We start from the raw sequence: 27,759 nt of genomic DNA on the forward strand, positions 1-27,759 counted from the left end.
ACCAATAAGCATCTGTGTCATTTTAGATTTGTGGTTTAGAAGTGGGGTTTAATACTTTGGCTATTCCAAAATAGCAGATATACAATTGTAGATCTGCTATTTTTGAAAAATTGTGAAAACTATTTTTTCAAATGGGGGGTCCGCAGCCAAATACATAATTTTAAGGGCATGAAAAAGTTTGAGGACCATTGATATAGCAATATACGTTTTACAGAAAACTGTTACAAGATATTTGTAGAGCCGGCCTCAGGTCTTAATGGGTAAACACACCTCTGACACACACTCACACATTTTCCTGAGACTCCAAACGACCTCTCTGCCACAAATAAGATGATCACTTTACTTTCTTTATTTCATACTTAGTGACTAAACACAGATACATACTGTATGGCCCAACACACAGACAGACATTATTAAAATATTACCTTGGATATATCTACAGGAAGGCCAGCCTTAGCAGCATTGATCATGGGATCCAGTCCCTTGGCGTGTCTGAGGTGTTGGGCTGCTCCAGTCATGTCCTAGAGGAAATCATTCAATCAAAGAAGTCAACATTGAATAAAAAAATTATAAAATTGCAAATGGTCGAGAGAAAAATATACAGTATATCCTGTGTGTGTGTATGTATGAATATATATATACATTTATATACACATACAGCAGTATAATAATCTATAGAGAAGAAGAAAAAAACTAGCAAAAACAAAGTTGACACAACTTGACAGCCTACCTTCATCTGCTTGGATCGCAGCGCCGAACGCATAAACGCCTGTCGCCGTAGCAACAGGAAATCCAGTTGCTGCTGGGCTACAGGGATGATTAAGAACAAGTCAAACTCTGTCTTAGGACACACACTCAAGGGAGAACCCTTTTCCTGTGATTTAAAAAAAATAATAATTTCATGGCCCATATCATTCCAAAAGTGATTGGAAAAAGTATATCAAAAATAACTTTTGTTTAATTGAAAAAGTTATACAGTATGACTTTGATTTGATTAGCTGCAGCTAATACAATAATATACATAAACATATATGTTCATGTATATGCATTTTTATCATATGAAAATAAAATACATATTCCTCTTTTGTTGTATCATTAAAGACACAATAAACAAGTTTAACAATTGTTTTCTTTGTGTGTTTCAGAAGAACATAAGGTAGATAGGTAGGGTCTATAGTCTACATAACTCAATTATAGTAAAAAGCTGGTGCCTGCATGTTTGGGTAAAGAATGCTGGGCCAAACTCATCTTTTGTGTACTAATTGTTGGATTTGTAATTTTACCATTGACTGCTTTTGAAGTTCTCGCCCCTCCCGTTTGTATGCAACAGCTGGCGAGAACTTCTGGGAACTCAGATTACTTTTGAAGTGACAGCCTTCTTAGTGCTGGAGTAAAAGCCCTTCAGAAAAGGATAATGACAATTATCACATTCCTCTGATCTGCGCCACTGGCATACATTTTCTGTCTCCCTGTCCCTTTCTTCCCTAGCTGCCAAGTAGCGGTCCAGCATATCTGGAGCTTCTATCTTCCCTGCCTTCCTCTTCTTAGACAGCTGCTTGGGATGCTTTTCAACTCATTCTCTCCTCTGCTCTTATTTGCATCCTCATCATCTGTATTCTCACTGGCGTCAATATTACTGACTAGGTTGTTAGAAAATGGTGACATGATTGATCAGTGATTGCCTATCCTTATTGGAGTTGAAGCCTCTGCGATTCAGAATGAACTTGGTCAGGTAGTAATGTAAGCATACAGTAAGCTTTAACATATGTAAAAAGCATACAATTGACTTTCCATGGTCAATTATCTACATGTTAAGATACAGTCTGCTTTCCATAGAAGAATTTAAGAAAACCATGTGTACTTCCACTGTCTTTTTTTGGTTACCCCTGTCCACCTGTCCAGTCTTGTTCTCCATCTTCTTCCCAATGTATGTGTCATGGAGGATCCTCCAGTTTCTTCACTTCCACCAGTACATCAAATTGCGCTTTTTTGAGTGTGAAAATATAGGACTGTGTGTAAACACATTTAAACTAAACACTTGCTGTTGCTGTGCACACTTGATGTAGCTGTGCACACATATGGAAACACCTACCTTTTGGTCCCAGTTTGAAATCTTGAGGAGGTGCTGAGGAGCCTCTTGGGGCCTGAGGAGCTGGAGACTTGGCTGTGTAGTTGGGTGGACGCACTGCAGGCTGAAGAGAGAGAAACATAGGAAGATGTCAGACTGGGACTATGGCACTGGATAGTGTCCGTCCGTCTGTGTGTGTGTCTGTGAGCAGCTAATCTCCAGCACCGTTGGACCAACACTCCCAGTAGGCCAAGGAAGAACCTCTGCCCCAAACTTAACAGGCTGATTCACGTTTGGCCTATAACTCTTGAACCGTAGGTTGTACAAAATAGTTTTCCCCTGGATTCCTTGGATCATGACAACTCCCCTCACCTGATGAAGGCCATGTGTGGCCGTAACATTGTACCACCTGTACTTAAATCATTCAGTGCCAGACTTATTTCTGGTTGTGTTGTCCCAGTGCCAGAGCCAAAAATTCATTGTTAAAGAAAAGTGCTTAGGAGCCGAGATACAGCCTTTTTCAGTAAGAAGTTAAACAAGAAGTGAATGGAGCAGCACATTTTCAAATCATGATATCTTGGGTTCTGAACATTTTTGACTGAATGAGTCAAGTAAAAATGTACTTTTATTCTGTGTCCAGCACCAGCGATGAACTGGATGCAACCCACTTCTGAACTAACAACTCCCTACATAGGCCACGGCCATTTCCGCTTGACAGCATTTTCCACCATTTTGCTTTTTCTTCAAAACACACTTTTTGCTACAACTAATACATATTTTTTCCAAAACTCACAAATCAGTGCAAATCATCTCTCTGTATGACTAAACTTTCCCTCCCTGGATTCCTTGGATCATGACACAACTCCCCATATAGGCCCCATCCATTTGTGTCAAACTACATTTTCCGCTATTTTGCATTTTCGTCAAAATCATATATCTTGCTATTACTCCTACAAATGCTGTCCTAATTCACACAAATTGATCTGACATGTATCAGATTTTTCATATTCTATTCCAATTGGCTATGACTGACTTCCAAAGTTTGGAGGCCCTGGGTAGGCATCCCAGACTGGCGGAGACGTACGCTCCAAGGAGCACACTTTTCTAGTGGCCTTTGTTTTCAGTACTGTTAAAATGACTTTTTATTGATGCGAGGCCATCATTTCAGAAACTCCACCAAACATTAGTTAACTGTAAGCTGTTACATGTGTGTTGATGTCAGTGGTGTACTGTTCTGATTTTGTTTCGGTTACCTTGCCAACCTCTCCTGTGCCACCCTCCTCTTCCTCATCTGCTTCCGTGTCCTGATTGGCTAGTTTCATGGCTGTTTCCAGGACACCCATGAAGTTTTGCTGACCACCCTCGGAGCCCTGGATTGGAGGACAGCCTAGAGGAGCAACACAACACCCACACATCACATCTAACTATGTAAAACAACACATAACACACAGAATAAATCTATGTAAAAGAAAAATCCCTCTCCTTTCACCAATAGTCAAATGAACATGGGAGATTCACATGGGAGTCAAGAGGTGCACACACATCCGTCGGCTATTTCGACGGGTGCTAGATCAGGTTAAATAATAATGTAGAGAGAGAGAAGGTCTGCACACCGTCTTAATGCTTCCAAAACTATATATTTATTCATGCAGTGGTAAAAAAAAATACAACGCTTTGGCCTGTACGGCCTTCGTCAGGTATACACATGGGAGCCACACCGTCATTAGACTCCATCTGGTTCGGTTATAAACTGAAGATCATCTCTTCAACTCATTTTACCTCCACTCCTCTCTCAGCTTAAGGAATACTGCCTGGGTTGCTATTGCTCCAACTATTGCACAGTACACTTGACTATTGTCTACTTGTGAAGTTACTGATCAAGGAAGTGATGTGATGTTACTGATACAGTTAGTGATATGACCTTACCGATACAGAAAGTGAATCTATTAGTTCTACACTTGTCATAATGTTCTCTCTAAAAAATGATATGGTGAAATGTATTGACCTGGTGGCACAGGGAGCTCTGCCAGGTTGACTGGCCGTCCAGCTTTGTGAGCTCTGATGGCATCCTGGTATTGCTGATAAGAGAGACAGAGAATGATGACGTTAATTGTTATTCAATATATATATATATATATATTCTGATTTGAACTTCACTAATAATATTTTTGGGGAGACAAATGTTGGCTCTATATATATATATATCGTCGGTGTCCAGGACGAACCAGCTAACTCCATTTTCAGCACCCTTTACGTCTGTGTAAAAAATCATTTTTTTGAACCAATGAAAAGTATTAAAAAGCGCCTCTGACAAAACCTAACAACTCCATTGGATCCTCAAACTGTCCGTCAATACCACGCAATTCCCTCCCTCTCCTCTGCTGCTGCCTTTGCACAACACAGACAGAGCGCGCTGGCTGCGCAGTCAGAGAGGAGGAACACGGAGCAGCACATAAACAAACTAAACGTCAGGGTTTTTATCCCCGTTGTCTGTTAAAACTATACAGTGTACCTGTTTATCAAACTTAGCACTGACGCTAATGTTATGAAAACAAGTAATTATATTTCTAAAATCTATGAAGTGTTTAATGAGGAGAGCAATGTGACAAGAAGAATGGCGTTCATAGCATTTCTGTTGCGCTAGTTCTACTACCTCTTTGCAGAAGTTATTGTAATATTTAAAGTCTTGTTTATTATTGTAGGCCTATATAATAAGTGTCATGAAGCATCAGGGCATTAATTCACACGTTGTGATGCATTGTGAGCTTGGAGATCCATTGTTAGCTTTTGGGAATTTGTACCCTTTTGAAACCCCTCCCTCAGCAGCGAGTGGAGCTTTTGTTGTTCGGACTCCTAACTCCATTTCAGCTTGATTTCTGCTCGTCTGAAACTACTAACTCCACTTGCACTGGATTTGGGTAAAGTGTTGATAATATAATGACAAATGCAAGTATCTGACAATATATAAAGTCACTATACCAACTCTGATGAGGCAGTATTGCTTTGTTTTAAAAATATAAGGTTTTCTTCATTTCCTGAAAAACGTATATTTTGTTTTTTCATTTCCTGAACAATGAGCGTTTTGGAGTTAGCAGGTTCGCGCTGGACAGCAGGGATATATATATATATATAACTGCATCGCACTGTTCTTACAAGTACAAGTAAGCACAGTGACTCCGTCCTGGGAAGTTCATAAGTTGACAAAGATTCCAACAGTGCCTTTCCTCTACTGCCCATAGAAAGCAGTGTCTTTAAGCTTTCCTACCAAGTAGGAAGTATTTTATACAATATAAAAAATAAATCAATTAAAAAGAGGAGTGAACCCCCAACCTGAAGAAGTGCAATCACATACGCACAGTCATAAGTTTGTGTACCTTGACAATGCGCTGGTGCATGCGGGCCTTGCGCTCATCTCCTTTGCTCTTGGCTCCCTCTGCTGCCGCTTTGTATCTGTCCATCCTCTGCTGCAGGGCCTCTGCTATACTCCCAGGGGCAGGCAGGGCTTTGGAGCAGGCACGGACACAGACACACACACACACATTATTACATAGTACTTGACATACACAACAAAGTATATGTTACGCAGCTAGCTTCGACAGATCACACACACATCAGATACAGCTGGGTGACAAATTAAAGGAAAAGCCAACAGTAAGTGAAGTAAGGTGACCTAACAGCTTACTAAGAAGTAAGGTGTTGGGACAGTCTTGTCAAAATACAGAGTTCCAAACAGACAAGCAGATGTAGGTAACTGATGCGTAAAATATTTGGAAATTTAGTTTTTTGGCAGCATTCTCAAGGCAGCATTCTCAAGAAGCTTGACAGGGACAGACAGAGGCGAAAACATAATCTTATCTTCTCCCTGCGCTCAGTCTAGTAGAGATGATGACATCCCTCTCTTTGTACAGTAGTTGTTAACTGACTGTTCTTGCTGACAGTCTGATCATGTCCTGAATTGACATTCCCAGTCAACAGGAAAGAAGAGTTGCTGTTCTGTTTTCCATGACATATTGTACCATTACATATTGCATCACTGTCATCCAATGTGTGCTTTTGATCACAATGTCTGACGATATTTACCGATGTGATGCGGATACTTTAGTCAATGTTCCTATTGAAACACTTAAGCAGTCTTTGTGACTGAAGCTCCTGCCAATAATGAACCCTGATTTGTTCCAAAATCAAGGTCAACTGGGCCTGCTACATATTTTTTATACATGCCACAGCATGCTAAGATGCTAATTGCCCAACTGTATCATGTAATGCACCTGTATGGAAGCATCTGCATTCCTTATGTTTCTTTATTCACGATTTCTGTCTAAATTGTCACCCGCCTGTATCTTTGTAGACAACATGCATTACACTGAATTATGCAGTATTACTTTTTGGCTAGCAAGAGGGATTCACACAAACTCAGTTGTGGTTTACTGGGACCTTACCATCATTTGCCACCTGGGGCGCTACAGCAACAGGAGCAGTTTGAGGAGCCGGTCTGGAGGAGGACTGAGGAGCAGAGGGAGCAGAACGCTCCACCACCACATCTCCTGAGAAGAGGAGGCAGAGGATTAGTTGATAAGGTTGTGATGTAAGAAGGGGACAAAATGAGAGGAGAGGAGAGGGGATGGGAGAGAGGGCAGCAAAGCAGAGTTTCACTGTGATCATCTCTTTTCTAAAGCTTCACTAAATTCTCTCTGATCTGTTGCCAATAAACAGCCAGAGAGTTCTGGCTGTGGTTGTAAGCAAGAATGCTGCCAACGGAAGGCTTTGAAAACGCCCCTGATGTAGTGAAAATGATTTGTGCTCATGTAATGTGAAACCTTTTGATCTACAAATACAAATTCTTAACAGACTCTGTTTATTATTTTCTCTAACCTAGCTTGTTCATGTTACCCAATCAAATGTAATGCATAAAGAAATGTGAACAATATGGTGTATTTAGTTTGTACCACTCTGGTACCATTTTGGTATTTGGTCAAGTTTGGCCATTACTACTTTTTAACCACTTAAACCCTATTTTCTTCGTTGACCAGAGGTAGCCCTACACCAAATCTCTTCGCCGAAAATAGGCCATCTACAAGCTCACAACATTTGTGAGCTTGTATATCGGCTATTTTTGCCGAATGTTTGCCTATTTTCGTCAAATTATTATCCCCATTATGACATGCCACGCTAAAAGATTTCACAGACCAGGTGATGGTGGTAGGGAGTTGAGTTCTACAGGCTCTCCTCTGTCCAACGCCGCCACCACTATATCCAGTTTCTACAATAAAGAAGGTTACACAGTGATTAGGATCACATTAACACAGACACTCTGCCTCTCTTTTCTCTCTCTCTTACATGCATGCATAGTTCCCCATCTATCTTTACCTCCATCGAGTCTTTCCAAAATAGGATTGTTCGGTCCAATACTTATGTTTGGGAGTAAAAAATAGAAATCCCATAACAAAATGTGGCAACACTTTTTTTGGATGGATGCCTCAAACTTGGTTATCAAAAACAAGTTGTGATAAAGGCTGGATACAGTTGAACATTATACTTTATTATAAACATTTAATGCACAACATCCCTATAATAAACAGTAGTCTTGCGAGGGCAGCAGAGTAGATAATGCTGATAGCAATCTGTTGGGCAAAATATGTGATGATGCTTATTTAAAAAACAAAATTAAAGCAAAAAAAAAAAGACTGATACAGATTGTGACAGAAAACCTCTCGCGTATGTATGAAATTCATTATTTCTACCGTACAAAGTGGTGGAAGTGGTGGAAGCGGTGGATGGTCTTCATAATTTACTCACCAAAGACTAAGTTTACCCACATTTGGCTATACTCGGTTCAACATTCGTCCATTCAAAAGGTTTTAATCTTTTAATCTGGTTAATTAAAGGGTAATGACTTGAGTTTCAGTTACCAGTTACCAAAATGTCTCGAAATGGCCATCCCTAATACGGATATATCTGCTACAGGCCAACATCAGCCGATAATATCAGCCTTCAAATAAATCTAATAAAAGGTTAGGCTCTGGTAAAAATATCATCAAAATTACTTATTTGCGTTAACAATAGTAGTACACCATTGTGTTACCTTGGCAACGAGGTAGTGTCGTTTGGCCAGTTCTGTGTCTCCACCCTGCTTGGCTTGAATGGCAGCTAGTTTATACTCCCTCTGCCTGGACAACACAGTCTGTTTCACCTCTGGAAGGGGTGGGATTGGGGTTGGAATGAATGGTGTAGTTGAGCAGAGACACACACAGAAAAAGGAATCAGCATAGAGAAAATGGAAGTCAAGGCAGCAAATGACACACAGATGAAATAGGTGAACTAGAATGTATAATGTCTCACGGGAGCCCAGTGACATAAAAAAAAAGTCAAAATCTTACAAAGTGCAAACGTTATGTGAAGCTCTACCAATCTAGCCTGGTTCCAGACGAATCTGCCTTTGCAAAATTGCATCGCACTTTAGCCCTCGGCAGATTAGGTCTGGCCCCCCTCCATAGAGATTCCATTTCTCTCCCTCCGCAGTTGTGCGGAACCAACCAGGGCCGAGTATCCAAATGTGGGCGGGCTTATCACCTTATTTGGAGCAATGACGTACAAGGAAGCACTGCTCTGATTGGTTCGTGAACAAGGAAGCACTGCTCTGATTGGTTTAGGTCTAACCAATAGAGTCCGTTTGGATCTTTTTGTAACCGCCCCTTGGAAAAAAATCTATCGTTGATAGGGACCAGACTAATATCCACGCAGTGTGTCGTGTGATATTGTCTGGCCACGCGAGGCTACTACCAATCAGTTCAGCCGATAGGTCGGGTTAGCCAATCAGGGATTTATACTGGCTTAGCGGCGCAAACGTGATGCAGTGTCTGCCAATCCGTAAAGCCAACGGTTTGGGTTGGCCAATCAGTGAAGCCGATGCATAAAATCTCCCGAACACACCAAGAATTTGTGTGTCTTCCTCAGACCCGTGGGCTGACATATACATATATTTGTGGTTTTTCGGTTCCCGGAAACCATTGGTGCCTTTCGGCACCACACACCTTGGGGTCATATAGTCCATGAGCCAGAGCCCCAAAATTGAGCAATGATTATCGAAAGAGTGGGCAAAACCATACCTATATTAAATTGTTTCTAAGGTCAATATAAGTAAATAAATATATGATAACCTTTGCACAGGAGCAGCTTTTTCATATTTATCACACATTTTGTTATTTTCCCCATACGTACAGTGGTAGCCAGTTGAGATCCTCACGATGGGTACCTACCAGATAGGTACTTTTGTGTGTGTGTGTGTGTGTGTGTACCAAACTTAGGCCAGGAGCCCCCACCTCAGTGTGACCCCCCACCCCACCCCCAAACACGCACAGACACACACAGCTCAGAACAGTAAAAATGGCAGATAGTGTAGTGGAGTAGAGAGTGGCCTTATAATTTACAGACCAAGGTTCAAGTACAGCTTGGTATAGGAGTAATTTTGTGAAACTGTTGTTTCCGATGTTTTTATGTGTTTAGTTTGTCTAATATGGTTTAATGTGTTAAACATTGTTGTTTATAAAGAAATACTCTCTTTTTCAATCATAAATCTAAATCTGCAATGTAACTAGTAAATAAAGCTGTCAAATAATTGTAGTGGAGTAAAAGTATAATATAGCCGATCTACAAGCTCACAACACGTCACATTGCGACGCGTTGTGAGCTTGTAGTTCGGCTATTTTCAAACATTTTTGTACTTTTACTTTTGGTACTTTAAGTTTATTTTGATGCCAATACTTTTGTACTTTTACACAAGTAACATTTTGGACACAGGCCTTTTAGTTGTAACAGAGTGTTTTTATATTGTGGTATTGCTACTTTTAGGCTACTTAAGTAAAATGTCTGAGTACTTCTTCCACCATGTTCCATGAAACACAGTTATGTTTAAAGAAACAATTGCTTTTGAATTCATCCTAAAGACTCTGCATTATTTTCCATGTTTACAAAAAATAAAAATAATACTGTACTTTTACTCCACTACAATTATTTGAAAACTTTGGTTACTAGTTAGTTTGTAGATTTTGATTATTATCACAAAACATACATTAACCACTTCAGCCCTACACACATTTCGGCAATTTGAAAATAGCCGATCTACAAGCTCACAATGCGTCGCTATGTGACACATAGTGAGCTTGTAGATCTGCTATTTTCAAACGATTTGTATACATTTTATACATTTGAAAAGTTGTGAAATGGGACATTCTACATAATGAATACTTTAAGTACATTTTGATACCAATACTTTTGTACTTTACTCAAGTAAATTTGTATTTCCTCACTTTTACTTGTAACAGAGTATTTCTACTTTGCAAAAGCTAAAAAAAAGCAAAATTATAATCTTTGTTTTACGCTGGAATTCTTCTGAGGGTCCCTTTGAGAACCACTGATTATAGCATAATGAGTAAAAAAATATATAAAAAACGGTTAGGATTTAGAAGACATTTGTAGAATCCCCCAGAAGCAAATATTTGAGTTAAAAATGTTCGCTTTAAAAAATATATACATTCAAAGATTTGCACACATTTTCAAGAGTTTAAAAAAAAATTAGCAGATCTACAAGCTCATAGCGCGGCACTCGGTGCCGCGTTATGAGCTTGTAGATCTGCTATTTTTGGAATAGCCAAAGAAATCAAAAAATGACACACAGATGCGTTCCCGGTGTTAATGGGTTAAAACCCTGGGTATTCACACCACAACAGTTTATTGTCCCTGTCGGACAGAAATCTATCTCCATATTTACACTTTGTGTTGTTTTTGTCCGTAAACGAATGCCCCTACATCAGTGTCTCTTGAACTGTTTCATGTCAAGGACCCCCACATTAATACGTATTTTGCTGCGGACCCCCATCTGAAAATGTGCCAAGGACCCCCGTACTAGATTTGTGTTATCTAATCATTTTTTCAAGACTTTTTTGGAAAATAGCCGCTCCACAATTTTGCTGGGGACCCCCTGGAAACCTCCCAAGGACCCCACTTTGAGAAACACTGCCCTTACATCATCGCATAGAGTGTGTTACTGAAAAGTAACGGTGTGGTGGACATACAAGGTTTCCACCAGTGGTGTAAAGTAACTAAGTACATTTACTCAAGTACTGTACTTAAGTACAATTTTGAGGTATTTTTTACTGGAGTATTTCCAATTTTCAGTACTTCTAATTCTACTCCACTACATCTCAGAGGCAAATATTGTACTGGCAGAGATGTGCGCTCCACTGAGCATGTGAACCTTTCTAGTGGTTTTTAGTCATGGCTGCCAGTTCCCACCTGATGTTGTGAGGGAGTTCTGACTGCTCCACACCGTACTGAATAACTACTAGCTTGCATAATGTCTTCAGTGTTGGACTTAAATCTAAGATGTACAGACCATCAGAGAGTATGATACGATCTCCCACCATGCAACATGCACCATAATACATCTGAGAAGGGCCGTTTCCCTTGAGTTCAACCTTATTCCAGGTGAAGGTCACTGGGTTGAATTTCCACACATCAATCCGTGTGTAGCCACCATATATGTACAGCTCTCCATTGTATGCAAAGGCTGCATGACCCCAGAGTCTTTCCGGGAGAGGCTGTGCATGAGGTGTGTTCAGCCAGTTGTTGGTCTCTGTGTCAAACACTCTGATGTTGTAGATGACTCCCTCGTCCCCACAGCCCCCAAATACAAACTTTGTCCCGATGATGGTGGCAGAGTGACAAACTGAAACAGGTGGTGAAGTTCCTCTGGTGTTAATTAAAGCCCAGACCATTGTGGTGGTGTCCAACTTGTACATGTCATTAGTGTATCCAGTCTGGTTGACGGATCCTCCATGGATATACATGACCTTCTCCAAGACACAGGCTGTGTGGTAGTACCTTACCTCTGGAACAGTTCCAGAGATATCGGGCTTGAACCATCTGTGGGAGTCGACATCAAATCCATAGAGCAGGTTGCAGTAAGGATACCCTCCCCAGATGTAGACGCAATCTGCTATAAGTACAGCTGTGTGGCCCCAGCGCCTGGAGGGAACATCAGGGGGACCTTCTCCTCTTCCATTTGTCCATGGGGACAACTTCCTCCAGCGCAGAGACACTGTGTTAAAGATGTGGACTTCAATCTGAACACTGATCTTGTTATAGTTTCCTTCAAATGAGTACACCTTGTGTCCGACTACCACAGCAGCTTGGGAGTCATTATCATGTCCTTTCAGATGTATCGTCCAGTGAAACATTTCACATCAGCACCACTGTTTGAATCAGTGCAAGTCATTTACAGAAAGGTTGTTGTTAGAAGGCAGGGCAATTTATTCCCAGAAGTTGCTGAATGGTGTTGTGGTAGAGACATTTAAAAGGACAATTACATCTGATGTAATAATGATGTTGTGATATCATTGCGTGATGACATCATTATATGGAATAGCTAATGACGTTACTCAACCTGAATGTCTATTTGAGCTAAATCTATGATCAGAATTTTGTCAGTACTATGACATTTCCATATTTGGGCATATTGGCCCTAATTCACTAAGCTGGTTGTAAATATGGGGTAAATAAAGTTTGTAAAGGAGTTCGTATTTTTGGTACTCACAAACTGACGTGCAATTCTCAAAGGGGTTCGTATATCCCTGAGACGTGCGTATGACCAGGTGTAGGACATGATTAATCTGGAAGGCTGCATCCAACAGCATCCAACTTCAACGTCACCGTGCTGAACAGTGTTGCCATGTTCGCTTATTATAAGCGAATTTGGGCTTATTTTTCTGTAAAGTTGCTTGTAAATATTGGTAGCTGTGGGGTGCGTTTTTTTGGGCTTGTTTCTAAAGTGTAGCTCATTATTTGGGCTTGCTTCACAATTGTTCAATTATTTTAACCGGTGGTTCTCAAATATTTTTATGTCATGGACCCCCAAGTTAATATGTAGGCTAATTTATCCCTATAAGCCCCATCTGAAAATGCGTTGTGCCAGCTGGAGCCCCTTACCAGATTTGTGCATAGAATGTTTAAAAAATCTTCCAAATATTCCACTTTTTATTTCAAGTTTTTTTTTTAAAATAGCAGATCTACAAGCTCACAACGCATTGCATCATGAAGCGCTTTGAGCTTTTAGATTGTCTTGTAGATCGGCTATCTCCAATGTATACACTACAGTATATCATTTCAATGTATACAGTAAATATAGGTTTACAGTTCTCATATGGCTAGCTTCTTTTGGGCTTATTTTCATAGACCTAGTTGCTTATTTCTCTCACAAAATCTGGGAACACCGGTGCTGCAGGAGTTTAACGTATCGTCCAAACTTACAGATGTCGGCCGCATTGCCTTGACACTGACAGAGAACTTGAACATCATTCTGATCTGTCTGGAAGCGAGTCCCACTATTGCACGATGGATCAGCTGAACGTAATGTGTAATGTTTACAAGGTTTAACCCCGACAGCAAATAATAGACTAATAACATGGAAAGGATATTTTATAAGCCTTTTCTACTGAACATTGCTCACGTTTACCGAGGTAAAAAGATGATGTTGAAAATAAATCCAGGGCATACAAGTGGAACGCTGCTATCCGATTATGGACCAGAGCTTATTGATTACTTATTGATTAAATTAGTTAATTTTGGATTAATATATCACTGTCCTACATCGGAATGGAGATCTTCTGGACACAGCTTTCATAAACTAGTTGTCTCATCATATGGTAAGATGTATTAGGCTATTGTGTGTGGTGTTCATGTGATCAATATACAGTAGCCTAGCCTACAGTAGCCTATTATAAATTAATACCGCGGAGCGAACACTGGAGGTGTGTCTGTGCCTCTGCAGTGACATGGCATCATAGCCGATTTTCATCATTACGTGACACTTTAGCTGAGATGGCCCGCTTGGCCGGCACTGGCAAACAGGCTGAGGGACCTAATAATTTATCTCTAAATGCGGTGGAATCTACATCATGTCTATATTATGCATAGGCTACAAGCAATACATCTTTTTATCTTTATTTTATATATATATATATATATATGTGTTGACAAAAGTTGGCCACACACATATTTTATTTGAGGTTTGCCACTGTTGTAATTGATTTTGGCATGAAGAATAAAGCATTCTAAAGACATACGCACATTTTATCCCTGGTAAGACAGCCTCGTGGCTGACTTGAGAATGTGCGCACCTCACGCTCAAAACACAGACCAAAAAACGTTAACACGTTGCCTGCCAATAATGCATATATTATGCATTTTTTGGAATCCATCACTTGCCTGCCAAGAATGACAAGTCATTTTTAGAAAAATAAAATAAAAAATTAAATATTTTTTTCCCCTTTTTGTTTTACATTGTTTTTTTTTATTTGACCCAAAGACCAAGGAGATATGATTTTTCCAAGATCTAGACTCCTATCCACTTCCTTGTTAACTTAAAACTTAAAAATTCTGTATCTCGGCTCCTGAGTACTTTTTAGTTTTTTCAATGAAAAATCTCTGTCAGAAAACTGAAAAAAAATCTGAAATAATTCTGGCAGTCAATGTGTTAATGAATCTGACTGCAGGTGTAGGATTTGTCTTAAATGCCGGTAAGTACAAAATATGGTCGTAAATCGCTTAGTGAATCGGGGCCATTGTGATAAAGACGAGGCGGATTTCCCCTTTAACCGGGCACTGCTGATTATCAAGTCTGTAGATCTGCTTTCTTTTTTTTTATCGTGAAAATGTGTGCAAATCTTTGCTTCTGGGGGTCCCTTTGAGAACCACTGATTATAGCAACATGAGTAAAAAAAAGGATTTAGAAGACATTTGTAGAATCCCCCAGAAGCAAAGATTTGAGTTAAAAATGTTTGCCTTAAAAAATATATACATTCAAAGATTTGCACACATTTTCAAGAGTAAAAAAAAAATGCAGATCTACAAGCTTATAGCGCGGCACTTGGTTTTGAATAGCCAAAGAAATAAAAAAATGACACACAGATGCGTTCCCGGTGTTAATGGGTTAAAGCCCTGGGTATTCACACCACAACAGTTTATTGTCCCTGTCAGACAGAAATCTATCTCCATATTTACACTTTGTGTTGTTTTTGTCCGTAAACGAATGCCCCTACATCAGTGTCTCTTGAACTGTTTCATGTCAAGGACCCCCACATTAATACTGTACATGACAGGTGAAAAAATGACAACATTTTAAAAATAGTTATCATAATGAAACTTCCCCAGTTGATTACTTACATGAAGACAATGATTTATCGTATTACAAGTTTTCTGAAATTGTATATTTAAATATGCAAATTAGGCATTTAGTCCATGAGCCAGAGCCCCAAAATTGAGCCAGATATTGAATATTCCCTCGTTAAAAACCTTTGACTCCAACATCTTAACACAATTAAATAAGAATGTTGACTCTGGCTTTGTCCAATGTTCCAATGTTGATTCTGGAAAGTTATGCAAATTCGGGCATATTTTCCTAATGCCCAATTTGCATATTTGAATGTACAATTTCAGAAAACTTGTAATACGATAAATCATTGTCTTCATGTAAGTAATCAACTAGGGAAGTTTCATTATGATAACTATTTTTTTAATTTTGTAATTTTTTCACCTGTCATGTACGTATGGGGAAAATAACAAAATGTGTGATAAATATGAAAAAGCTGCTCCTGTGGAAAGGTTATTGATAGAGTTAATCTTGTTATCTTAATTATCATAATGTGTCTAGGGTCCATATACCTGCTTAAAATGTCAATTTAATATAATGGTTTCATATTGGCCTAAATCAGTCATGTTAAATGTTGCTTCTGTACTCCCAGTCTCTCTGTCTATGCAAGGTCAAACTAGCTACAGGCTTTCTGTGGCTATCTGTTGTTTTGAGAACACTGTATCTAGATGTTCTTTTCTACGCTAACCCTTCCTTCGGTGTCACGAAATCACCACTGACCAGTGACAGGTCAGAGCCGATGTCAACGTGTTGACCCAGACATGTGGACGCTGTTTGTCCAAAGATAAACTGTCACACCATCATCATCATCTTCATCATCTACCATCATCATCCTCATCTGACAACAACGTAATCATCACTCTCATCCAATCCAAGAAGTCCACCTTCGCCCGGAAACTCATCTATGTCACATCCTATGATGTCATATGTTTATGTTAACGGACGCTGTTAAAGTCCAGTGCTTTCTCTGTTAAACTGGAGAGAGACGACGACCGATGATGCCTACCATACCTGTGACACAGTAACCTTCCATTCTCTCTCTGTCTGAATACAAGATATTTCACTATACCCAATGGCTACCTGAGTCTGTTTTTTCTTTGTCGCCTCTTTATGAAAGTGTCTGGTACTTTGTGTGGGTGATAAGGAAAAACAGCTCCATCAGTTATCATATATTTATTTACTTATATTGACCCTATAAACAATTTAATATAGGTATGGTTTTGCCCACTCTTTCGATAATGAAATCTTGTCTGGCTCATGGACTAATATGAGACACACCAAGTTTGAGATGGCTCGGTCGGACACTATCCGAGTTACGCCCCGGACAGAGTGACACACACACACAGAGATTTAGTAAATTATAGATGTTTGGAGTGTGACATGTGTATGTGACAGACACAGTCTACAATCCCAAGTGTATGTGTGTATGTGTGTGTGTGTGTGTGTGTGTGTGTGTGTGTGTGTGTGTGTGTGTGTGTGTGTGTGTGTGTGTGTGTGTGTGTGTGTGTATATACCTGAGTGCTGCACATTAGGCTGGCCAGGGGTGAGAGGAGAGATGGCAGGTGTGTCTGGGGTGATGGCAGCAGCAGGTTTCTGTGGTGGAGTAAGAAACTGGGGCCTAGCATTAGGGGCTGGAGGGGCAGCCTCCCTCAGAGGTTTCAGATTGGTGGGCGGGGTGATTACAAGTCCCGGAGCCGTCAGATCCCGTTCCTTGATTGGTTCAGGTTCAGACGCAAGGTTGGGCTTTCCACCTGTAGCAACATGAGGCGGGATCTCCTCCTCGTTGATTGTCTTTCCTTTTTTGACAGAAGCCAGCATGGACTGCAACGTCTAAGATGAAATGGGAAAAGTGGACACTGTTACAATCATCAACAGAATCAACGTACAAATAAGAAGGATGATATATAGAGCCTTGGATGATAGAAAACGTATACTTTGAATGGACTGCAGTATTTCCCACGGGAAAAAGCATAGTCAAGGTTGAGATCCAGGGTTTGGTGGATTTTTGTATCCAATATAGGCAAAAGGACTGTGTGGATCCTTTTGCCTATATTGGCAAAGTTAACTCAGTCATTCATTGATTCTGCTAATGACAATGTGCCGTTTTAAATTCAAACCCACATCTATGGACACCAGATTGTCTCTACTCTACATAATCTTCTTTTGGCATTTTTTTTATGGCTTCTCATTTGATAAGCATTCATCATCTGGAAAACAGGGCACCTTAGTATGCAAAGCCCGACTAATACTAATATCTTAACCCATTACGACCGGGAAAGTATCTGTGTGATTTTAGCATTGGCCATTCAAAAATAGCAGATATACAAGCTCACAAGATTTAGAAGGCATTCGTAGAATCGGCCTCAGGTCTTAATGGGTTAAGGAGCTCTTTCCGGGCGGTGAAACCGCCCCTATAAGTGAGGTTTGGATATTTGTACAACAAATCCTGCGCTGTGATTGGCCAAAAATGTACAAAAATGTACAAAAATGTACAAAAATTTACCCCGCCTAACCCTGCACCGTGATTGGCCAATCACAGTCTATTCAGGACTGTGATTGGCCAGTGTCACATGACACATGTGCATAGCCCTATATAAGAAACCATAACTTGAAAAAAACCATAAATTGTTTTTTTTCAAGTTATGGTTTCGTCCATCATAAAGAGTGTTTCAATAAATGTATTTATCTTTTGTACATGATTGGTTGACTCCATTCAGTATTGTGATTAGCTAGCAAGACACCGCCCACTTCACACAGGGTGTGATTTTTTATTTCTTTTTGCACTTTACCTTTAGGCCACGGTCATATCTCCGGGCTTTGCTGGACTCCCCTGCAGCCTTGGCATTGGATATGGCTGTCTGATACATGTCAATGCGCTCCACCAGGCGGGACTCCGAGCCTGCTGGCCCACTAGGAGTGGTAGGGCCGCTGTGGGGAGTGACCCTGGAGCCTGGAGTGATGGCAGGAGGTGCAGGCTTAGGAGCTTCATCATCCTCCAAAACCTCGTTCAGTTCTGCCTGTGTACACATTACACAATCACACAAAATAAATGATGCATTTCTAAACATGTTTAGTGCAAACCTTTAGGAGCATTATTATAAACAATGAGTAAATACATAACATTCCATTCCAAAAGCCAAACCTCTCTCCTTAGATTTCACAAAGCCAATAAGCTATATTGAATGAGAGCAGGTGCCAATTCCTAGCACATTAAAATGCATGCATAATCTTGGATTCCTAGCACCTGTCCTGCACAACACTGTACATGAAAACAATACATGAGCGTAAAGGAATGTGCAAGTCTGGTACCATTAGATCTTCATCGTCATCATCATCATCATCCAGATCCTCATCCCCACCCTCCTCATCATCCAGGTCTTTCATACAGAGAGCGGCCATTCGCTCTATTTCCGCCATAGGCACAGGAGCTAGATATATAAATGTACATTAGAAGGACCACTCCATTATGAAGCAGCACATCATTAGGGGTTTAACATTATCGTATGAACTGGTAATAGGTGGCATTTAAATTGCCGGGTCATCTACATCTCCCAAAAAGTATATTATATTAAAAGACAGGCAACAAACAGGAAAACGTTTCTTTCTCACTTCTGCCTCCACTCTTCTTCCCCGGTGTCCCTCCACCCCCTCCTCCCATAAGGGCCAGGAGCTCTGCTTCCAATTCTTCCTCATTCCCTCCATCATCCATCCCTCCATCTGGGGACAGGTCAAGGAGCAGGCCCAGCTGAAAGAGAGAGTGAGTGAGTGATGAATAATCATACATACACTGTAAAATGCTCAGTGTTAATTTAACCATTTTTAACTCTGATTATGTATAAATGTAATCAAATGGACCTAGTTACATTTGTACATTCTCACACTGAGGATTCAGTGTACCTAACCATAGGTTAGGCTCAGTGTAGTCTTGTGTAGCCAAACAACTATTCCACAATCTATTTAAAAATGGTGTGAGTCGTCAACAGTTTGGCTCGAGACTAGGGTCAGTGCCACATGCCACTCACCTATGTGGAGACATTGGCACAACTGTCTATTTGTGGGACACCAGACCTGGACGCTGATGTGTTTTAAGCCATGCCATTATTATTATTTGTCTTTTATCTGTAATTTTATATAGGATGTGCAGGGGTGGACTGGCCATTTGGCGTACCGGGCAAATGCCCGGTGGGCCGCGGGCCAGTGGGCCGCTGGGCCACCCAAAAAAATAATAATAATAATAATTTTTTTTTTTTTTTTTTTTTTTTTAAATCAAATATTTTTGTTCCCGTTTTAGGATTATTACGGTCATTTCAGGGTCGTGTGACCCAATTATTAGTTACGTTAATGTTTGGGCTGGGATGCTTTCCAGCAGGGGCCTCAGTGCGGCTGCAGAGTTCATGTGCAGGGCTGGGCTGAAAAAGCCCCCCCCCCCCGTTGACAAAACGGTCCGGGGGGTGGTGGGCCGGTCCGGACCAAAATGCCAGGGCTGAATTTTGGTCCCAGTCCGGCCCTGAGGATGTGTATGTGTGTTTTATCTGGACCACAAGTCTGTAATAAAGTTTGAATTTAAATGAATTGAATAAAGCATATTGCAATGTATTGTAATGCAGTGGTGTAAAGTAACTAAGTACATGTACTCAAGTACTGTACTTATTACTTAAGTACAATTTTGAGGTATTTTTTTACTTTACTGGAGTATTTCCAATTTTCAGTACTTTTACTTCTACTCCACTACATCTCAGAGGCAAATATTGCACTTTCACTCCACTATAATTCATTGAAAACTTAAAAATAGGAGAAATAAATTATTATATTATAAAACATACATTAACCACTTTAGCCCCATTTTATACATAGGCTATTTGAAAATAGCCGATCTACAAGCTCACAACGCGTCGCAGATCTGATATTTTCAAACATTTTTGTACTTTTGCTTTAAGTATAGTTTGATGCCAATACTTTTGCACTTTTACTCAAGTAACATATTGAACACAGGCCGTTTACTTGTAACAGAGTATGTTTATATTGTGGTATTGCTACTTTTACTTAAGTAAAACATCTGAGTAGCTTCTTCATCATAGGGTGATTTACCTGTTTGGCCCTGGCTGCACCTTGTCCTGACCCCCGGGGAGGAGGGGGGTTCCGACTGCGACTCATGGACTGTTGTTGATCTCTAAACGGTAGCTGCTGGAGACACAACCAGGTTATAAAGTTCACATTAACACAGTACTTTTAACACCAGACACTATCTTGGCCGAAATCAGAGATTAAAATGTGTAACTTTTAGCTGTCGCAGAGACAGTTGGCTCGGCTAGCGTTAGCTCCTAATAATAGCTTGCATCAGGTACCTTGTAATTTTAATAAACAATGTCAGTGGCAGCTTGGTATTTACCGTGTGTCTCACCACGATCCTCACGGATTGACAAGTTGCAGACTAAGCATCCACTTATTCAACTACACCGTGTAGAAATGGTAAAGAGAACATTTAGAAACAGGAAGACACAGAGTTGTGTTCTTAAGGGTTTATGATTATGTGTCAAAATAAACACGGAGTTATGGAATTTACTTCCTGCATTGCGTCTCCAATGGCAACACGAGCCGTGGTTTACGGCCTTCGCGCAACACGCCCCATTACTGACGTAAAACCTGTAAGCATCTTCAGTAAGTACCACCTGCTAATGTTGCCATGTTGGCTTATTATAAGCGACTTTGGGCTTCTTTTCTGTAAAGTTGCTTGTAAATATTGGTAGTTGCGGGTTGCGTATTTTTTTTGCTTGTCTCCTAATGTTGTTTAAACAGTGGTTCTTAAACATTTTCATGTCATGGACCCCCAAATTAATATGTATGTCCACAGACACCCATCTGAAAATATTTTGTGCCAGGAGCTACAGTCTATGGCCAGGAGGCAGGGACCCCCCCTCCCCAGATTTGTGTTGTTAAAATGTTTAAATAATGTTCCAAATTTCATTTTTTTCAAGATGACTTTTGTCTCTTTTTAAAAAAAATAGCAGACCTACAAGCTCACCTCGGATATTTTCAAATAGCCGTAGCTTTAATAGTCGCTTCTTTTGGGCTTGTTTTCCTAGACCTGGTTGCTTATTTCTCTCACAAAACGTGGCAACACTGCTGCCTGCCTGGGCATTACATTAAGAAAAGTGAAGTGTCAAGTTCTATTAGCTGTCTTGTGGAGCTGAATGATGTATAATGTACTTTATAAGCCTTAACTCGCCTTAAGTTTATCAAGTACATTTTCCAATTAGGCTACTTCCCATTTCTCACTTTTGCTAGCTAACGTTCTGTTGCCTTCACACACTTTTGAGACAATTAAGTAATTCAGCTAGCTAACGTCAGTTAGGAACATTACACGAGCTGGTTCATTAAAACGTGTTTTTCAGGAACAGAAAATGCCCAAAAGAAAAGTGAAGATCACCTCAGACACAGGTAAAGTAGGATTTTATCAACAAAGTGAGCTACCTTGTAATCCATCAAGGAAAACCTATAATATTTCCATGCCTGGTAGTCATTTCAGAAGATAGGCTACTCTTTAAGATATATTAATTGATTTAACTTTTCTAGAAAATCTCCCTCCACCCCTGCTGAGGTCACTGAGGTCTAAAAAGAGATATGAAGAAGTTTGCCCATCTGCTGATATTTGTACCACACCCCCCCAGCAGGTAATTTGAGATGAATACAACCGAGTTGAAAAATAAACTATTCCTTCTAAGAATGCTGTTTGAACTCTTCTCTCATGTCCTCAGGACACTGGGATAAATGCCACCACAAGTGCCTCTTCTCTTCAAATTCTCGAGTCCAGTGTACAAGGATGTACCAATAATACCGCTCAACTGGAGGAGGGGGAAGAGCATACAATTACCTCCGAGCAAGAGGGTGATGTAGAGGACAAATCTTCAATGGCAGTTAGCGTTTGTGCAGAGAATGTAATAGCTGACACAGCGGGAGGAACTGTACTGACATCACCCTACAAAGATTTTCAGCTCAAGAACCTCACAGTAGTAATAATCAAGTCAAGTCATAATAACGAGGGTGAAGAGAAAGAAGGGAAAAAATCGATGAAGTCTCCAACTCACTCACCAACAAAACAATCGCAGCCTTACCAGCCAGCCTCCCAGGGTGGTGAGCTCGGGGATGCAGCCTGTCCAAATGTCTGTGAAGAGAGACAGTGCACAGGGGAAAACGTGGACCACAGAGTGGAGACGAGCCAAGAGATTGAACAGATGCCTAACAGACTGTGCATTGGTGGTGATGAAAGGGCCGCTGCTGTGGGCTTACCAGCCAAAAAGAGGAGAAGAATGGGAACCTGTGGTCTGACGGAGAAGGAGAGGAGTCACTTCTTTGAGGCACAAAACCGAGAAAATACAAAAAGCTGCAGAGAGGGAGACGATCAAGCGGAAATGGATGTTAGAGATGGAGGAGGCAGACAATGGACAGTGACACTGAAGAAAGATGACCCATGTCAGGGTTGTGATAATGAGACTGACCTGGTGACTGAAGACAGGATTTTGTCATCCTCTGCCCCACCCTCAGTAGGGAGGGTCACAGAGCACTGGGAGATGGAGACAAAACGTCTGTCAGGATTCTGTAGCGGAGAGGACAGGTTAGGATCCTTTGTTGAGAGCCAGTATACAAGGAAACACCTCACTTACTGACAAACCTTTTTTTCACACACACATAAGTGCACCAAAGAAGCCAAAACTAAACTTAAATGTATTTGTTTTCACCCACATCATTTTAACAACATTGTGTTTTTGTATCTCACAGGGCAGACACAGAAGTACATGTTTCTATGACTACTTCAGATATGATCAGTAATGCATTGAACCAGGAGCTGGTTCAATGCAGCGGTGGAGCTGTATCGTGCCCAGAAGGGGAGAGCCACCGGGCTGACCCTAGCACAGAGCCTGGTCCTAGGCTAGTCATTGACAATCTCAAGAACTATCTATCTGCAGAGAGCAAAGGTGGGCTAGCTATTCCTGTGATTGGGGAGGAGCAAGAACTAGAGGAAGCCACTGATGAAACTGTCATTGAAAAGTGTGAGAAGCAGAGGAAGGAAACGGACGATGGCTGTGGAGGACCAGACTGTTATTCTGCCATCACTCTTATTACAGCCACCCCTCAGAATGCAGGGATTGAGACAGGGCATCAGGAAGGGGACCTTACATTTTCTCCACAGAGGGAGAGTGTGGTCAGGGACGCATCTATGGAGGCTGTTGGAGCTGAAGTTGTGCCTCAGGATGCAGATGGAGATAGAGATGGGGCTGAGGCTAGAGTTCCATCTACAGAGACTGGTATAGGAGGTTTCAATGGTGGTACAGAGGAGCCTTATGATGTTGCAGCAACACCTAGTGGCTCAGAGGAGAATGAAAACGTGAGTGGTCAAACTGCACAAAAACTGTGATTTCTGTTTCAGTTTCACCCCCCCTCTCTGTCTTGTATTTACAATTTACATGCCTATAATTATGTATTGTTAAAAACATGTTCTTAATCTTTGGATTCAGTTTTTAGACACAGCCGCTGTACCAAACAGCCCCCCCAAAAAAATCTGCCGTACTTGGGTGTGTGTGTGTGTGTGTGTGTGTGTGTGTGTGTGTGTGTGTGTGTGTGTGTGTGTGTGTGTGTGTGTGTGTGTGTGTGTGTGTGTGTGTGTGTGTGTGTGTGTGTGTGTGTGTGTGTGTGTGTGTGTGTGTCTGTCTGTGTCAAGTGTGTTAAATGGTGAACCTAATAATAACCTTGGCACTCACCCCTTTCCTGTTACCACTTAGGGCCCCCAGACCAGGACCACCCCCAGCCCGTTTGGATCTTGGTCCCTGAGTTACATATCTGACTCTCAGCTGAACAACGCTGTGATGTAAGTTAGAGGGAATGGAATGGACTCATGGGTGGAGGAACTCATCAGTCCATCATCAATCAATTAATTGGGTGTGGGGTCCGTTACGGAGGTTCTCTCAATCTCCATAACTATGTTACATTAGAGATTCAGTATGGGCAAAGTATATTGTGTCAGCCAGGTGATACTGAAGCTCTAAAGTAATGTACCAGAGATTGAGAGGACCTCCATTTCAGGGACAAGAGGAGCAGAGTGAGCCTGTGTTCTGAAAGAGGCATTGTCAGCAGCCATTTTAGGCACATTACACTTAGCATATTATAGAATATTATTAATCATTCAATTTTGAATTATATAAAACATTTCCAACATTTCAATGCATGGCAGTGTGATTCAATGCGTGATGAAACAGGAATATTACATGGCGTATGTTTCAAAGCCACCTTTGTAAACCAGGCTGTATTGTAAGCGCTTTATACAGTAAATACAGTTCATTACCCAACCACCATTGAGATCCTTCAGATAATTTGAGAGAACTTTCATCAAGGCTCTGCTTTTAAATCTTTAGAAACTAGAAAATGGTGTCCTCAGAATTTGAACAAACTTCTAGTTGATTGAGGTGTTGTAAATCAACTGACTTGGTCAGCAGTGCTGTTACAGAGAGAGCAGTATGGAGTTGCTCTCAAGCATGTCGGGGCAAGTCTTAATGAGCTTATAACATCAAATACAACTATCTTCAAGACAGACAAATTCACCTGTGGCACAACTACGAGGTAGCACTATCAACACCTTAGTGGCAATTTAAGTAATTGTAGATATGTTGACTTTTATCCAAAACATCTGTAGTAGCCTCTTATGCTGTTCCAACACCCTCTCCCCTGTCTAGTGAGAAAGAGGTGGTAGAGAGGGATGAAGGTCCTGGTTCTTTAGACTGCCACGAAGATGCTACAGAAGTGGTCTGTGGGATGATCAAGGAACTCTCTGCACTGAAGTATGTAATACTGTACCTGTTCTACCCTCCCCCATTTCCAATGCAACCAATCATTCAGGCAGACAGACATGTTGTGTATCTTTCACCCTGTTTTTTGTATCCACAATTTGTATCCAATTGATCTGTGCTGTGGTCTTTCAGGGTTAAATGAACACTTTTATTTTACAGTGTACTACCAAAAATAATTAGATAAACCAGCAAAAAATACCACCACCTAATTTCCCTTCAACCAGTACCAGGTGAAGGCGGTTATCTATTTAGGCATCCGACATAAGTTTCATTTAGTAAGAAATATTCTTCACTTTTAAAATTATCTATTCAAATCAACTCAAAAGTAGCTTCAACACTAGCCATGGTTCACATGACGCTTGTATACAAGCGTCATGGTGCCGAGTCCCCCTGGTCTAAAGTTGTGTTCGATTTTTTCACATTGCCATCTCTCACATAAACATAAACGTTCAGATTTCAAATATAAAGTGCTTACCACCGAGCCACGGATGTTACAAGGCGATGCGGACCGCGATGAGTACCCGTATCTCCCGTATTGTTCAATAAAAAGCATTTTAATCCCATCGCCAGCCATTTTCTCCAAATTGTCTCCGATACTTTCAACCATGCGACACTAATGGTTGGGAGGTGTATTGCACTCTGATACATTACAAAACAAAAAAAAACAAAAAAAGAAAATGGCCGGCGATGGGATTAAAATGCTTTTTATTGAACAATACGGGAGATACGGGTACTCATCGCGGTCCGCATCGCCTTGTAACATCCGTGGCTCGGTGGTAAGCACTTTATATTTGAAATCTGAACGTTTATGTCTATGTGAGAGATGGCAATGTGAAAAAATCGAACACAACTTTAGACCAGGGGGACTCGGCACCATGACTGTCATGGTATGACAGTCATGTTTCAGGGCTACTTCAACACCACCCTGTTCATCTCTCCTCCCAGTGGTTGAGTGGTGACCTTTTGACTTGTGCTGTGATTGGTTAGTGTTCAATTGCTTTTAGACCATTGCCTGTTAGATGATTGTAAACTGTAGACTGCCTGGCACCATCTGCCTTTACCAGTGCTGTAAAGTAACGAATTACAGTACTTTTGAGATATTTTTTACTTCTACTCCACTACATCTCAGAGGCAAATATTCTACTCAACTACAATTATTTGAAAACTTCAATTACTAGTTACTTTGCAGATATTAATTATTATATTATAAAACATACATTTTAACCACTTTAGCCCTATTTTATACATGGGCTTTCACAGCGTTGTGAGCTTGTAGATCGGCTATTTTGTATTTTTCAAACATTTTAGTACTTTTACTTTTGGTACTTTAAGTATATTTTGATGCCAATACTTTTGGACTTTTACTCAATTAACATTTTGACCACAGGCCTTTTACTTGTAGCAGAGTATTTTTAATAGTGTGGTATTGCTACTTTTACTTAAGTAAAATATCTGAGTACTTCTTCCACCACTGGCCTTTACCTTTATATATTATTTTCTAAACTAAACAGGCAAAATGAAACGGCAGACATTGCCTTCAATTATGTGACTTTACCTCCTCTACTTTCTAGTTGGATTGTGATGGTCGCCCATGAGGAGTTGGAGAATTTCGACTGTGACCCATTCTCTGACTAAATCCGGACCCAGGACAAAATTTAAGTCAAGAGCACCCCTTCCTATCAATTTTACCATCCACCCTGTTAAACCTCATTCCCCAAGTTCAAGTCATGTTTGCTATACAGTTTCTAATGTTCACTTTGATATGGTTTGTTGATTATCATTGAATAAACATTGTTTAAATAAATGTCATGTTCAGTAGTTTGTTCTATCTAGACACATCTCTATAGAGATGCTATAGTGGTGTTAGATACGACAGAATTAAGAACAAAGACAAACACACAGTAGACAATTAAGATTCATTTTAACAAAGACATGACCAACAATGGCACACTTGAGTAACTGTTGACTAGGCACACTTGGATTTAAAAGATTTAAAATGCTGACATTGTGACTCGATGCTTGCAGTTTACTTAGTAGCAGTTAACAATGACTGTAGTCTGTAACCCATGTATTATGTCTTAGAAATTGTTATTTATGTCATGATCCTTCAAATGCATGCAGGAAAATATGCATCTAGCCACCACGCTTTAAAATAAATAAAAACAGTAGGAATTACAAGCCTACATCATTTTTTTTCTCACCCCAAAAATGACAAATAGGGATGTCGTTCAAAGAATTTGTCAAAATCTTAACATTATTGTTAATGCCTTTGTTTGTAGCTACAATGGGCAAACACATTTGACAAGTAAACCCAAAAACTAAATCCAGCAAACATGCAACATGCAAATAGAAAACAATAACAAAAAAAAGTTAGAAAACACACGTAAGATAATAAAGATGTTTTAAAATACTTAAACAATAAGAATTACAAATAGGGTTGTTGTTCAAATAATTATTTACTTAACATTAACTTGTTTATGCTGTTTGTAGCTACAATAGGCTGACAACACATTTGAAAAATGAAATACAGCAAACGAACATGCAAATAAAAACCACTCAAATCAAAACTAGTAGCCTAGAGAAAAACACACGTAAGATAATAAAAAAAAGCCAACAATCTCAGTTAACGCTGATGGTCTTGTGTATAC

At 40.4% G+C, this 27,759-nt stretch overlaps 2 protein-coding genes across 5 annotated transcripts in view; one reads left to right on the forward strand and one right to left on the reverse strand.

Moving 5' to 3' along the window:
• Nucleotides 1–20,845, reverse strand: part of cc2d1a (coiled-coil and C2 domain containing 1A) — a 28,736-nt gene extending 7,891 nt beyond the window's left edge. The window contains exons 1-15 of one of the 4 annotated variants that reach the window (XM_080420062.1): nt 20,662–20,845; nt 20,361–20,453; nt 18,882–19,017; nt 18,582–18,700; nt 18,062–18,289; nt 16,787–17,102; nt 8,151–8,260; nt 7,256–7,328; nt 6,508–6,612; nt 5,443–5,570; nt 4,074–4,146; nt 3,322–3,455; nt 2,093–2,192; nt 731–807; nt 426–521 (exon numbers count right to left, since the gene is read on the reverse strand). In XM_080420062.1, the coding sequence (XP_080276188.1) occupies nt 426–521; nt 731–807; nt 2,093–2,192; nt 3,322–3,455; nt 4,074–4,146; nt 5,443–5,570; nt 6,508–6,612; nt 7,256–7,328; nt 8,151–8,260; nt 16,787–17,102; nt 18,062–18,289; nt 18,582–18,700; nt 18,882–19,017; nt 20,361–20,426 (1,761 nt within the window). In that variant the 5' untranslated portion in view covers nt 20,427–20,453; nt 20,662–20,845. Of the gene's footprint in view, nt 1–425; nt 522–730; nt 808–2,092; nt 2,193–3,321; nt 3,456–4,073; nt 4,147–5,442; nt 5,571–6,507; nt 6,613–7,255; nt 7,329–8,150; nt 8,261–16,786; nt 17,103–18,061; nt 18,290–18,581; nt 18,701–18,881; nt 19,018–20,360; nt 20,457–20,617 lie in introns of all 4 variants that reach the window. The other 3 variants (XM_080420060.1, XM_080420061.1, XM_080420059.1) reach the window with 3 other exon arrangements.
• A 754-nt stretch (nt 20,846–21,599) lies between these two features.
• LOC308101107 (uncharacterized protein) lies at nt 21,600–26,794 on the forward strand. Its single transcript, XM_080450452.1, has 7 exons — nt 21,600–21,710; nt 21,846–21,943; nt 22,028–22,884; nt 23,049–23,655; nt 24,050–24,135; nt 24,998–25,102; nt 26,683–26,794. Exons 1-7 carry the CDS (start codon nt 21,674–21,676, stop codon nt 26,744–26,746), a joined length of 1,854 nt encoding a protein of 617 aa, XP_080306578.1. The 5' UTR covers nt 21,600–21,673; the 3' UTR covers nt 26,747–26,794.
• Nucleotides 26,795–27,759: the final 965 nt, after the last annotated feature.

Source organism: Gymnoscopelus braueri (assembly GCF_963280865.1).
Source record: "Gymnoscopelus braueri genome assembly, chromosome: 2".
NCBI classification, from domain to species: domain Eukaryota; kingdom Metazoa; phylum Chordata; class Actinopteri; order Myctophiformes; family Myctophidae; genus Gymnoscopelus; species Gymnoscopelus braueri.